This window comes from Corylus avellana, chromosome ca2 (assembly GCF_901000735.1).
Source record: "Corylus avellana chromosome ca2, CavTom2PMs-1.0".
In the NCBI taxonomy this organism is placed as follows: Eukaryota; Viridiplantae; Streptophyta; class Magnoliopsida; order Fagales; family Betulaceae; genus Corylus; species Corylus avellana.
In genome coordinates this window covers 7,235,615-7,250,117 of record NC_081542.1, presented here as the reverse complement: position 1 = coordinate 7,250,117, position 14,503 = coordinate 7,235,615, and the positions used below count along the sequence as shown (strand labels likewise).

The 14,503-nt window shown below is 36.3% G+C and overlaps 3 protein-coding genes across 3 annotated transcripts; 1 reads left to right on the top strand and 2 right to left on the bottom strand.

Moving 5' to 3' along the window:
• Positions 1 to 918, bottom strand: LOC132168976 (DNA damage-repair/toleration protein DRT102-like). The gene has a single exon (XM_059580072.1). The coding sequence runs from the start codon at positions 916 to 918 to the stop codon at positions 1 to 3; it is 918 nt and encodes a 305-aa protein (XP_059436055.1).
• A 2,598-nt stretch (positions 919 to 3,516) lies between these two features.
• Positions 3,517 to 4,440, bottom strand: LOC132168975 (DNA damage-repair/toleration protein DRT102-like). Its single transcript, XM_059580070.1, has one exon. It carries the CDS (start codon positions 4,342 to 4,344, stop codon positions 3,517 to 3,519), a length of 828 nt encoding a protein of 275 aa, XP_059436053.1. The 5' UTR covers positions 4,345 to 4,440.
• A 1,636-nt stretch (positions 4,441 to 6,076) lies between these two features.
• LOC132171855 (uncharacterized) lies at positions 6,077 to 11,486 on the top strand. Its single transcript, XM_059583267.1, has 9 exons — positions 6,077 to 6,190; positions 6,282 to 6,442; positions 7,181 to 7,287; positions 8,080 to 8,145; positions 8,809 to 8,891; positions 9,645 to 9,691; positions 10,092 to 10,170; positions 10,279 to 10,412; positions 11,224 to 11,486. The coding sequence occupies exons 1-8, from the start codon at positions 6,149 to 6,151 to the stop codon at positions 10,366 to 10,368; spliced, it is 675 nt and encodes a 224-aa protein (XP_059439250.1). The 5' UTR covers positions 6,077 to 6,148; the 3' UTR covers positions 10,369 to 10,412; positions 11,224 to 11,486.
• Positions 11,487 to 14,503: the final 3,017 nt, after the last annotated feature.

The following is a 14,503-nucleotide window of genomic DNA, read 5'->3' as shown; positions in this document are numbered from 1 at the left end:
TCACTCAGACCCATTTTCTAATTCCTTGTCAATAGCAGTCTTGGCAGCCTGATTGACGAAGATCATATCCCACTTTCCATCACACGTGATGAAGCACTCAGTATATTCATAATACTTCACCCTATGCACATCCCCTGCCGGAGTGAACAAATAGTCGCCAACCCCCAAATCGTACCTCTCCTCCTTTGTGATATTCCACACGATCTTCTTCCCCTCCAACACCACCTGTTCGTGCCCGAAGGTATGGTGGTGAGCAGGCTCCTCACTCCCGGCCTTGAACCTCACAATCGCCGAGGTTGGGCTCTCCCTCAGGATCTTCATCGACCCACCTGGAATCGTGTCGATCGGGCTGAATTCCATGTCCTTCACCCAACAATGTAAGGCACAGGGTGTTGTTGAATCGGAATCCGATTGGAGCTGGGCTCCGATCTTGGGCATCTCGGGGAGGGAGTTGTCGAGGAAGGACTGGATATCTTCGGGCCAGGGGTTGGAGCCGGAGGCAGGGCAAGGGGACTTGAAGGGGGTGTTGAGCCAGGCGTTGAGGATCTCGACGGCGGAGTCCCGGGAGGTGGACATGCCGGAGACAGCGAGGACGTTGGAGTTGTTGATGGAGCGGGCGTTGAGGGCTTCCTCGGGGGTTAGGCAGGTGGCGGCGAAGACGCCTGGAAACTTGTTGGCGAAGATGGAGACCCCGACGCCAGTGCCGCAGGCGACGAGGCCCCGGGTGTCGGCGGGGGAGGAGGATACGCGGCGACCGACCTCGGCTGCGACGAGGTAGTAGGAGGAGGTGCCCAGATCCTCGACGTCTATGTGGAGGGAGCGCAGGTGGGAGACGAGCTCGTCCTTGAGGGCGCAGCCGAAGTAGTCCGCTCCGGATATGATTTTGTAGGGGCGGGTCGCGGAAGTGGGCTCTGCCATGGTGGTGGCGTAAGGATAGTGTCAACTGTCAAGCAAAGCTTGCTCTGTTTAAGCAGTCGTGAAAAACAGAGTAAAGAGCAGAAGAGAAAGGAAGAAGAAGATTGAACAAGTTGAGAGAGAGAGAATTGTAATATTGTATTATCTGTGTATTCAATCTTAATGAATTACAATGAAATGAAAGAATTCAACTTATATATATACTTGGTTACATTGATAACAGAACTCAACTAACTAACTAACTTCAAGTTAGACTAAAACAGAATAAACAGAATGAACAATAACTGAAACTAACTGAAAGATGAAGTTAACCTTGAGTTGTCTGAAGCTCAGAGAGAAGTGGGAGTTGTGAGTGGCGTATATCAAATAATAAAGCCTCTAAATTTTATTCTATTTTATTTAAATATAATTTTTATTATATCTTCATTCATTTTGTATTCTCAAAAGCGACTCACAAACATGTAAAAATGAAAGAGAAAAAGTGCGAAGAAAAATATAAAAACATAAAAAAAATAAAGTAGAGAAATAATTTTATTCTTCAAATGTGGGGAGATATTTGACAAGCCCTAAAATGAATTGGAAAATAATCGGACTAGTGTGAGAAAACTGAAGTTAAAGAAAATACATCAAAAGAATTATGCACGCAGCCCGATAAATTCTTGGTTCGAACACCAAGAAAATCGATCGCCAGTTAAACATGGCGTACCAAAGACAACACTTTCAATAGATAGGAGAAGAGACATGAATGTCCAAAGATCTCTTCACCTTTTCGAACCCCAACAACATCGGTCTTTGGTAGGGATGCTCTAACCCCCACCAAAAAAAAAAAAAAAACACAACCAAAATACACAAAAAATAATATAAATAAATCAGCAACACCAGTAATGAAAACGGCTAGGACGCGGGGACAAGTAAGATCCACGTGCGAGTGCGTGAAAGCTAGATGAAGGCATGTGAGGCGGCAAGAGGTAACGGGAGGCTGGTAAAGATGGTGTCGAGACTCACTAGAGGGCAAAACTGGCAGAAGAAGATGACAAATTGGTGTTCTTATAATCCTTGTACTGAACTACAAATCAAGAATTTTTAACTTTAAAATTGAAATTCAAAAATTGATTACTCATGCATTATATTAAAAGGAAAAATGAGTTTTCTTTTAAGTGGAAAAGAAACTACATTTTTATCTTGCAATACTAAAAACAATTCCTAAAATCATAATTTGACAGAATATATTAATCATGTTATCATACATGTCACTTATAATAAAAAATAAATCATTAAATATTCAAAAAAATAGTTTTAAACTTTTTATTTCAAAGTGATACATTAAATAATATCCCAGCTACTAAAACCGGCAGATGAGAAACAAAAGGCAGAGGATCTCTACTAAAACCGGCAGATGAGAAACAAAAGGCAGAGGATCTCTTTCTCAGAGAGAGAGAGAGAGAGAGAGAGCGCATGGCGTGGAAATGGCGGGGTTCTATTGCAGTATAAGAGCTCCTCATTTAATGGTACACCCAAAAGTTACACTTTCTAGCGCCTTCGATCCTCGCTCCCCTCATTCAAATGACGCAACTGAAATTTGAAATTTGGCAGGCGGACCCAACGGTTTTCTCACATAGAAGACAGAGTAATGATATAAAAAGGACTACAGTTTTTTTAAAATTCTCTCAAATATGATTTGACTTTTAAAATTAATATTAAATTTGAGATTATTATTATTAAATTTTAATCTATTAATGATTTTGAATGACACATCACATTTGGGAGGATTTCAGGAGGACTCCCTATGTCAGCAATACCGTTATGTCTTCTAGAGTAATGATATAAGGATAACTCTCCTCCTTATCATATATACTCTTAACACTTGGAATAATCATTCTCATGTGAATGACTTTTCCAAGGTATTCCATTTCCAATCAAAGCTATTCATTTTTTTCAATGGAATAGTCATTTTATGTACCAAACATACCTTAGGTGTATACTATCGATTAATCAAAATATTCCCGTAATAATACAAAAAATAACATTTATTGATTTCATTTCTCATGCATGTATTTTTATAAATATATGCGTGCATGATATTAGAAGTATTGATAAAATGACAAAAATTTCCTTCAAACCAATTACTCCATCGAGGGAACAATGGAAAGAAATGGGAGTAGATGGCATGGCCTTACCTAGTTGGGGATCAAACTTCAAAGAGAAATCTAATTGACCTCTATATTTATGAGAATGCGAATCAACAAAAGAGGCAGCCAAAGGATCTTTCAAAGATGAACATTTTCTTTCAATTTCTACCTATCTCAAGGAGGAGAAACATTGAGATTGGACAAGAACTCAAGCATTTGCAAACAGAAGTTTATAATAAAAGCTTTGATTGACAAAGACTTTTGTTAGGAGTGCACTATTTGACACAAACAGAAGTCCACAATTTCTAAATCACCACTAGACTAATTAAGGCACTGGTCTATTTGCTGAATTCAAACAAAAGATTGGATGACCAGATCATCTAATTCAACCTAAAAATGCAAATGTCAAACAGTTTTATTTGATGAAAAAGACTACTACTATTCAAAATATAGTTCCATTTTTTCTTTTTCTTCACTTAGACCCATTTTCTAATTCCTTGTCAATAGCAGCCTTGGCAGCCTCAAGATCCTGGGTGAAGATCATATCCCACTTTCCATCCCACGTGATGAACAGCTCAGTATCTGTATAATACTGAGCCCTATGCACATCCCCTGCCCGAGTGAACAAATAGTCGCCAACCCCCAAATCGTAACTCTCCTCCTTTGTGATATTCCACACTCTCTTCTTCCCCTCCAACACCACCTGTTGGAGCCCGAAGGTATGGTGGTGAGCAGGCTCCTCACTCCCGGCCTTGAACCTCACAATCGCCGAGGTTGGGCTCTCCCTCAGGATCTTCATCGACCCACCTGGAATCGTGTCGATCGGGCTGAATTCCATGTCATTCACCAAACAATATTCGGGCCAGGGGTTGGAGCCGGAGGCGGGGCAAGGGGACTTGAAGGGGGTGTTGAGCCAGGTGTTGAGGATCTCGACGGCAGACTCCGGGGAGGTGGACAGGCAGGCGAGGGCGAGGGAGTTGGACTTGTTGATGGAGCGGCCGTTGAGGGCTTCCTCGCTGGCTAGGCAGGTGGCGGCGAAGACGCCCGGAAACTTGTCGGCGAAGATGGCGAACCCGACGCTAGAGCCATAGGCGATGAGGCCCCGGGTGTCGGCGGGGGAGGAGGATACGCGGCGACCGACCTCGGCTGCGATGGAGCCATAGGAGGAGGTGCCCAGATCCTCGACGTCGATGTCGAGGGAGCGCAGTTGGGAGACGAGCGCGTCCTTGAGGGCGAAGCCGAAGGAGTCCGCTCCGGCTATGATTTTGTGGGGGCGGGTCGTGGAGGTGGGCTCTGCCATGGTGGTGGCGTAAGGATAGTGTCAACTCTCAAGCAAAGCTTGCTCTGTTTAAGCAGTCGTGAAAAACAGAGTAAAGAGCAGAAGAGAAAGGAAGAAGAAGATTGACCAAGTTGAGAGAGAGAGAGAATTGTAATATTGTATTATCTGTGTATTCAATCTTAATGAATTACAATGAAATGAAAGAATTCAACTTATATATATACTTGGTTACATTGATAACAGAACTCAACTAACTAACTAACTTCAAGTTAGACTAAAACAGAATAAACAGAATGAACAATAACTGAAACTAACTGAAAGATGAAGTTAAGCTAATGTTAACTAACTTTGAGTTGTGTGATAGTCTGATAGATAGTGAAGCTCAGAGAGAAGTGGGAGAGTGAACTGTGATGAACCTGGACTCTGCCAACAGGAGCGTCGTTGTTGTTATTATTAGACCATTATCGATTAACTCTCTATTATTTAGCTAAAATTTGGCTAAAAAATTCTTTTTTTTTTTTTTTCAGTTTAATTAGCGGCTGTAAAAATATCAAATAATAAATCCTCTAAATTTTACTCTATTTTATTTAAATATAACTTTTATTATTATCTTCATTCATTTTTTATTCTCAAAAGCCCCTTACAAACCTATAAAATTGAGAGAGAAAAAGTGTGAAGGAAAATATTAAAAAAAAAAATGAAGTAAGAGAAATAATTTTGTTCTTCAAATGTGGGGAGATATTTTTTCAAGCCCAAAAATAAAGAGCTTGATGGATCGCTTGTTTTTTTTGGTGTGTAAAATTTAACCAAATTTTGGCAAAAAGTGAATTTTAAAAAGCTTATTGAGGAGGGTCTAAGTACATTAAAAACTAACTACAAACAATAACAATAATAATGGGTTGGACAACCGAATAATAAGCTTTAAAATAATTGAACCAATGTGAGAAAACTGAAGTTAAAGAAAATACATCAAATGAATTATGTGGCCCGATGAATTCTTGGTTCAAACACCAAGAAAGTTGGTAGCCAGTTAAGACAGTTAAACATGATGTACTGAAAGATGGCACATTCAAGAGGTATGAGAAGAGAAACGAATTTTGAAACAAAAATACATTAAAAAAATATTAATAAATCACCAAATCCAAAATTCAACAGTGATGAAGACGGCTAGGATGCAAGGGCAAGTGAGATCCACATGTGAGTGTGTAAAAGCTAGGTGAACGTATGTGAGGTGGCAAAAGGTTGCGAGAGGCTGGTAAAGATGGTGTCAAGATACGCAGGAGGGCAGAACTGGCAGAAGAAGATGACAAATTGGTGTTCCTATAATCCTTATACTCAACTACAAAAGGTAACGGAGGCTGGTAAAGATGGTGTCCTATAATCCTATAATCCTTATACTCAACTACAAATCAAGATTTTTCAACTTTAAAATTGAAATTCAAAAATTGATTACTTGTGCATCATATTATAAGGAAAAAGATTTTTTTTTAAAAAAAAGTAAAAAAAAAACCTACGTTTTTATCTTACAATAATCATACAATACTGAAAACACTCCCTAAAAACATATAGATCATTGTAGTTAGATAATTTGACCGAATGAATTAATGCGTCATATGAACACTAATCATGTTGTCATACATGTCACTTATAATAATAATAAAAAAAATCATTAAATATTAAAAAACAAAGTTTTAAACTTTTTATTTCAAAGTAATACATTAAATAATATCCCGGCTAGTAAAACCGGCGGTGAGGAACGAAAGGCAGAGAATCAGTGGATCACTTTCTCATAGAGAGAGAGAGAGAGAGAGCGCGTAGTGTGGAAATGGCGGGGTTATATTGCGGTATAACAGCTCCTCATTTAATGGTACGCCCAAAAATTACACTTTCTAGTACCTTCTATTCTCGCTCCCCTGATTCAAATTCAAATGACCCCTTCATCACCGTTAATCTTGCAGAGACTCCACGGCCTCCGATGCTCCTCCAGCACACCGGATGACAATTACAAGAACAATATGAATAAGAGAGAAACCCAAACCCCGCAGATTTTGAAACTCGCGGTGAGCGGAGTCACTGAGCTTTTGAGACTCTTCTCCTCCTCCTCCAACAACCAAAACAGGTACTTTCCGTTTGTTTCCCGGGAAAATGTAGTCCAATTATTTGAAATTCATTAGGATCTTATACTATTCTATTTGTCGTTATGCTCACAAAACTGCTCTCAACTGAGCCTAACTCGATCCTTAGCTCGGTTTTTATTGGACTTTTTACCTCCTTCGTTTTCTGTTTGTTTTGCGAGAAAATTTGAGAGTTAATACAAAGTTGATGATTTAAAGCTTTCTTTCCTTTTGGCATTGTTTCCTCGTTTTTCTCGAAAAAAATGAATTGAGCACAGCGTCATACAAAGGTCAAAAACGTTTTAAATTTCCTGCTATGGCGTATTGTATTGCTTTTGATTATGAATTCACTATTTATAAATATGTATATAACAATTTCCTGATATGGCATTTTGAAACTGTTGATATGAATGCTCAAAGCGTCTCCACTCTACCGCTTGCAAAATAGATCACAACATTCTTAACCGAGTATTTTGAGGGGGCAAATTTACCATCATGCGCTGCGGATAATGACTAAACTGTGGGCCTGTGGCTAAGCATCATGGCCTGTTCTAATCATAATGGAAAGCGTTTGTGGAACAATTGATTAATGATATATGAGATCTGGTTAGGCCACTATTACTAGTTATCTAGTAGGTGTTGTTTTAGGTGCATTCTTAATTATACAATCTACTGACAAAAGAAATCCGTGGTATGTCTGTGTGTGTGTTTGCGAGTTTTTTATAGCCCTTAGTGTTTTGCAGATTGGAAAGAGTGGATGATAAAAAGAGAGTAGAGATTTCAGTTTCAGGTGTTGATGATGTTGTAATGATCCTCAAATCTGATTATGAGAATGCCTACTTTGTAACAGGTACCTTGCTCTGTCTTGAAAATTTGTGTTAACTTTTCAAAAAATTTATCAGACGGGCTCCCAGTTATCAACACATCTACAAGAGCCGAAAAAATTAAATGAAACTTGACCTTTGCATTGTTGAACATTTTTTCATTTATGCTCAAATTTTTATATCTATGCTTTATGAATTGCAGAGAATCATGGTATAATAAAAGATTAAAAAAAAAAAAAACACAGAAAAGGTCTTTTGGTTATTTTTGTAATAGGGTGGCCATCAGTAGTAGCCTACTACATGCTTGATTCTGTTGATCATTTTAATTAACATGACTTGGTTTGAATCTTTTGAATGTATTAGACCTAGTGCCAAATTTTGGCTTTCATATTTCTTCTGATTAACTATTGACCAATAAAATTGTCTAATGAAAATGCTTTTGCCCGAAAATGTGTAGGGATACACCATCTGACTGTATTATCTCACAATAAATACATCAACATATGTCACAACACTATCTTTCCTAAATTTAAAATTTCCATTGGAATTCTTGTACCATTGGCACTTTAAGCCATATCCACTGCTGTACATACCTACAATCACATGAAACTCACTCAGTACTTGTATTGAACACACATGAACACTGAGAGAGGGGGAAAGCACAATCTATTAAGTTGAACTGTTTGAAAGAAACAAACCTTTCCTTTGTGTACTTATCAATTTTTATTTTTATTTTTTATTTATATCTAAATTTAGTTAATTACTTCTTTTTTTTGGCTAGCCTATGAGCAGTAATACTATCTTTTCATTTGAATTAGGGACGTTTACTTCTGCAATTTATGCTGAAGATTGTATATTTGAAGATCCAACTATTAGATTTCGAGGTAAGAAGGCTTATGGTGGATTTTCTGATTAGCATGTTTTCTCTACTTTCAATGTGATTTACATGACTATACCGTTTCACTTAATAGTAATTAGTTATTTAATATATCTTACTTCCACTTTATTAGATTCTATAAGCATAGGTTTAAAGAAAATCGAACTCCAAGTGGTAGCTCAATTGGCTAAGGACCACGCATCATGAAGCGGATATCACTAGTTCGAATTTCTTATTCCCCTCCCTTTGGGGTCAATTACTTATTAAACAAAAAAAGGTTTAAAGTGAACCATTACCTCACTGGCCTTGTGTTAATCATGGCCTTATGACTTACCTATGCTAAATTTAAAGGCAAATTTTGTCTCGTTGATTGACTGATATGTTCAATTTTCCTCCAAGTCACATTGCGTATCCAAGTGATTGACCTGTAATAAGTAACACTATCTTGTTTTCGCATCAATCTGTGTACTGTGGAAGTGAAAGTTCTTAGTTCTCTTTATGCAAACTGGATTTTCTGACATGCATAAATAGTACTAGATTCCGTAGAACCTCTCTCTCTCTCTCTCTCCTGTTTGTGAATTTCAAAAACTGACTAAAAATTGCCACCTTGTGTTAAAATGCAAGTATTTATGAGAGAATCAACTAATTTCTCTGTTTGTTCCTTCTTCAGGTAAGGCATTGTATTCACGCAACTTGAAATTGCTTGTTCCTTTCTTTGACCGTCCGTCAATTGGATTGCAAAAGATTGACAAGGTAGTCATTCTCTATGTGAAATTTCATTTCAGTTTTAATAACAGAATAGCTGGGCATCTGCATCAAAATGTGTTGACTGATGGAGAGGGTAAGATAATGAAATGCTTCTACGGAAAAATGAGAACATGAGCATTCTTTCCTACTGTTTTTGAGTTGGGTTTGACTGAGATTCTGTATGTCTTCTGTATAGTTTTACTATCTAGTAAATGAGAAAATGGATGATGAAAAGGCTTTACTCCTTTTTTTTTTTGGATTTTCTTTAGACCGTGGGGGAAGGGGTTTAAGATGGCAGGTGACTGTTTACAGAATTTTCTTTTCTGGTATTTGGAAGGAAATTGTAAATAGCATCCTTTTCAGGAAAAGATGAGTTCAGTTTCAGCAAATGCTGCTTTCATATTGTACCTTTAGGAGGCAACAACAAGAAATATCAGTTTTGAGTTTTTGTTTGATCTGATTCTGGTTACAAGCATAAGGTGTTATGCAGCTTAAAACTAGAGTTCTATCCCATCTGCCCCATATCTACCAGATGGAAACTCTATGGATTTTCCAGATCCTGAAGGATTTTGTGAGGCACATTATTCAGCATGTTACTTTTTGTTCTTGTATGACTGATTCTTGTAAAGGTGTCTGCTTATAATTTGAAGTGCATGGAATGTGGGATCTTCTACAATGCTGTTCACCTCTATTTATTATCAAATATCGTTTCCACATTTTTGGAGTTCATTAGTGTCTGATAGTATGACTTCACTGCAGGGTATCAATTCCAAAACTAATTTTGTGCTAGCAACATGGAAACTAAGGTGCTTGCCTGGGCCTATCTTATTTTTTGCATTATAATTTCAGATCCTGTTTTGTCTTTGTGGTCCCTTCAGGGGAGGGATGTGTTTAAGAATTCACTTGATGCTCTTCTTTTATTTCTATGAGTCCATATTTTCTTAGGAGGGGCAGATGCTCCTAGTTGGGTCTTTTTTTAAAAAAAAAATTGCTCTTTCAAGCCTAATTTCATCACCTCTACCGTTGGTGGATAAAATCATCTGACTTAACCTGGAATTGGTTCACTATTGGCCTGTTGCCACTAAACTTCCCTGATTATTACTTTCCCTCATGATTGATTACAGAAACCTTTATTAATATTCATTTTACCGCTAGCTGTAGGTCCACCCTAATTCATTCTAAAACTGCTTTTAATCTTCTTCGCAGGACTTACCTAAAACTTCCATGGAAGCCCCTCATTTGCATTGATGGAAGTACAGTCTACGAATTGGATGACGAGTTTAATGTGAGAAATAAAAGCTCTTTATTTTGATGCAATGTGCATTTATGGATTTCTTATGTGTATGCTGCGATTGCCACTAGTTACGGGTGCCTACATCTTTTCATTTAACAGATTGTTAGGCATGCTGAGAGTTGGAATGTTTCTGCGCTTGAAGCAATTGGGCAGATATTCACCCCTAGTTTTGGAAGGCCTAACTATTGAATGTTCAAGGCTCAATAAATCTGAAGAAGTGAACGATTTTCAAGGTAATTATATATAGATTCTAAATCTATGGGTGTTTTGGGACTATCAAGACAAAAACATTGGGAAAAAGATACAATAGAGCTCTAATTTGAGAATGCAACTACTTTAATTTTTGAGGTGACTCGAGTTTTGGCTTGTGATTTTAGTAGGACCATCAGAGAGTTAAATGCCATGAAAAGTTAGAAGATATCATTGCTGAACAACATTGCTGTGAACTATATCATTGCTGAATCGTGTTATCTATGTCAGTAGAGTTATTGCAAGTATATCTGTTGGATTCATTAACAAATTATTGTTGACCATTGTTACAACTGAAATAGTCATTATCATTACAACTAAATATAATGACTATTGATTGCAATCACATGGACCTTCTCGTCTCGAGGGAATTTTGGGCTTGAGTCTTTTTGCAGGCATGTAGCATCCTGGTTACCACTTGCTGGTTTAGGTCGCATGAGTTTTGAGCTTGACTCCCTCTGTAACAAACCTGGGCCTAAAGGGGGTTTTCTCACCCAACGTCTGACATCTAGACAACAACCGAAAAAGTGCCCCAACATCCCTTAGCATATGAGAATCCATGTTTTCTTAATAGCATGTAAGAAATACATTTTTTTTTAAATAAAAACTTCCTCCAACTTTGTTAATGCTATTAAAAATGCATATGCTTCTCACATGTTCAAGCGACAGTAATTTTATAGACTAGATTGGAGGAAAACATGTCCGTTCTCCCTTTTCGATTGGCCATAAGAATTATGTTGTCCATTTGTGTGAGGCAATGAGGCACTCATTATATTTTTTTTTATGGTGAAACAGGCTCCAGGTACTCATTAACTTTCAAGTTTTAGACCTATACACACGCACAAGAATTATCTATTTCGTCCTCACTGCAGGCTCCACAACTGTACGTGTTTCCTTTTAATATTAGAAAGTTATGTTTCTGCGTTATATACCTTTGTTATCATAAGGGAACACAATCATTATATAAACAGATAACAATATGTAGATATAGAGATTATGGGTTGTAAAGGCACTAACGTGAGCTCTTCATGGTTTGGAAGGAAAAGTTTCAAACTCTATGTAAATGGCCACTCAGACAATCTGCACTGATGGAGATAAGGATGGAGCTAAGAACTTTAATCTTTAGGAAACAAATTAGAATTGTGCTGATTTAATTTTTTTTATTATTATTCTTTTAAAAAAAATGAATAATAAACAAAATTCAAAAGATCAAAGAAGTACGTATAATCCGATTGGTATACAATATAAATTATATCTATTAAGCTTGACAAAGATGGCTAAGACTGGAAACCTTGGATATATAATAAGTGATTAGAAAAATTTTCTTTTAACATTGAAACAATACAAAAATTAAATGAACAATAGAATTCAAATTCAAAATCAAACCATATATAAAATAAAAAGACTTTACAGCGTGACAATGGGAATTTAGATTGGAGTATTGATAAGAGGTGGATTGGTAGATTGGTGTTATGAGTGGTTATGTGACCACAAAATAGGGAACCCAAGATAAAGCAGAGTTTGAAAAGAAGATGGAGGTTTTTCAAATCATTTTTTCCTTCTTAGTTAGAGATATCCTTAAGATGACAAAGTGAATCATCGATTAATTTAAAGAGTTAATATATATGAAGATAAATAATTAAAGGCCCATTCAAACAAGCTCACTACCTGACAAATAATTATACAGCCATCAAAGACCACCTCTAAGGAACCTAGCATAAAAAGAGTCACCAACTCTAAATAGGTATTGACATCTTCAGTCATAAACTCTTTCTATTCAATTTTGTACTTAAAACTATTATTAACTTAACTATGGGAGGCTCCCAAACCCTGAAAGCTGACGTCTTTCCTGCGACCTTTTCTTTATTTTGCAAGTACCCATTATCCAATCCAACTAAAAAATGTGCTATCATTATATATGATTCCAGCTAAGATGGACAGCCTATCCACGTGAAGATTTCATCTCACCTAAACATATCTAAATTAAAAGACTTGAAAACTTTGGGGGATGGATGGATGGGGATGATGGCCCTGGTTGTCTTGAATCTTGATGGGACCCGCCACTGTAACTCTGCTATATAATGTGATGTATGTATGAGATGATTGCTTATTAGGGAATCCTAGAAGGTGGTGGTGCATGCGCGCATGGAGATAAAACTTATTGCATTGCTTTTTCACTGGGGTAAGGAAATTGACTTTGGTCCCATTTTTATAGGCTCTTGAATTTGGACCTCTTTGGATTTATCACTATCAGCTAGTGTAAACCATGAAATTAAGGAAGAGGGGTTTCAAAGGAATTGACTTTGAGCACTTTAATTGCTCAGGAAAAAATAAAATAAAAAAATTAGGAAAAAACAAATTGAGGACTTCAATATCTTATTGTCCCTAAATATTCCTATTCTATTGGGGTTAGTTTTGTAGGGTCACCTTATAGACATTATTGAGGGCAACTTTTGTATGATTGTCGTTTTTTTAAGGAATTCTTAAAAAGATCTTTTTCTTTTTCCCTTTTTTTTTTTTTTAAAAAAAAAAAACAGCCATGCTATATATCCTCATCCGATCCTTTTATGAGGTTCATGTGAGTCTCATACATGAGTCCACAGATCTAATGGTAATTTTAAAAATTAAGATGGGAGAAGGATCTAAGGAGAAAATGAATCAATTTTTTTTTTTTTTGGCCCTTTTTGAAAAGGAACTTATAAAGGCTTAACATTTTATTTGTTAAGCCAAATAGATTCGCCTTTGTTGCTTTGTATAGCCACCAATGGGTACGAAAAGTGTTGTTAAGTTATTGTAGGAGTTGTTAAAACGACTTCTGGAAAACCTTCAAATAGTTTCAAAAAGAAACTTTGGTTTAAATAGTTAATTTTGAATGCCTCTAAAACCATGGGGATTTTGCAGGGTTCTTTATTTTTGGTGAAAAACCATGCACTATAATCTAATTTCTGCCAGTAGGCATATAGGAAATTAAATAAACAATATTAGCATAAGAAATTTCTCATTTTTCTAAAAAATAACTTGTAGAGGCGACATTTCGATTGTTATAACAAAACTCTTAAGGAGTCTTTTAGGTGAAAAAGAAAAGATAATACTAGACATCCCAATACTTTTCTCCAAATTCTTTTTCCCAAATGACCTGGTCCATTTTATAAATAAATAGATTTATATATATATATTTTTTTAAATGAATGTGGGGTTCAGATCATTTGAGAAAGAGAATTTAAGAAAAGTGTTGGGATACTTAACAGCCTTCAAAAGAAAATAATGCTAGTAGGCATCTAGCAATTAAAAATAATATTATATTTAATTTTCCCACCAAAAGGCATAAGAAAATTCCAAAGGCAACCTATGGAATTGTGAAAGCGACACATGTAGATTTAAAAGTATAACTTTGTATTTGGTTGTCTGTTTTTGGTGAATTTTGTTATTTCATACAAGCATTTAAGATTTAAAAGTAGAAAATATAGAGAAAGGACCCAAAAGGGTATGACGTATGAGATGAAGAAATAGTAGGTAAATTATTTGAAAGGTCCAAATTTTTGTAATTGATTGTTAGTTTGAGTTGATTTTTTATTCACTTTTCATGATCTGTAATTAAGAAGGAAAAGAAAAGATTTGTGAATGAATGAGAACAAATTTTGAAAATAATTATTTTCGCATTCAGCTGTTAGCTGTTTGCAATGAATTCAAATAATTTTTCAAGATTTTACATTAGAAGGGTCTTTCCTACTAGAGTTTTCATACACTAGCACTGGTACTGCTCTCCTTGTTTTTGGGTTAATGTTGCTGTTATTTATCCGTTCTTGTTTTTTTATTTATTTATTTTCTAACAAGGATCGATTCAAAAATTGACGGACGGGTACTAAAACATTAGCTCAATAGAATAAAAGTGAGATAGATGTGTAGTATATAATATTGCTCTTACATCAAATCATGCCCATCGGTTTCTTTGTTTGTTTGTTTGTTTTTTTTTTTTTTTGAATGTGTAACAAAACTAATTAAGTAAATTTATTTTGTTTAAAAATTGAGGTCAATTTATTATTATTATTTTCTCTTCAAGTAATTTAAGTAATTT

Coding starts and splice junctions, on each gene's coding strand:
- LOC132168976 (XM_059580072.1), bottom strand. CDS start 918: ATGGCAGAGCCCACTTCCGCGACCCGCCCCTACAAAATCATATCCGGA.
- LOC132168975 (XM_059580070.1), bottom strand. CDS start 4,344: ATGGCAGAGCCCACCTCCACGACCCGCCCCCACAAAATCATAGCCGGA.
- LOC132171855 (XM_059583267.1), top strand. CDS start 6,149: ATGGCGGGGTTATATTGCGGTATAACAGCTCCTCATTTAATG. Junction 8,892..9,644: donor GATTGCAAAAGATTGACAAG/GTAGTCATTCTC, acceptor ACTTCACTGCAG/GGTATCAATTCCAAAACTAA. Junction 9,692..10,091: donor CTAGCAACATGGAAACTAAG/GTGCTTGCCTGG, acceptor TCTTCTTCGCAG/GACTTACCTAAAACTTCCAT.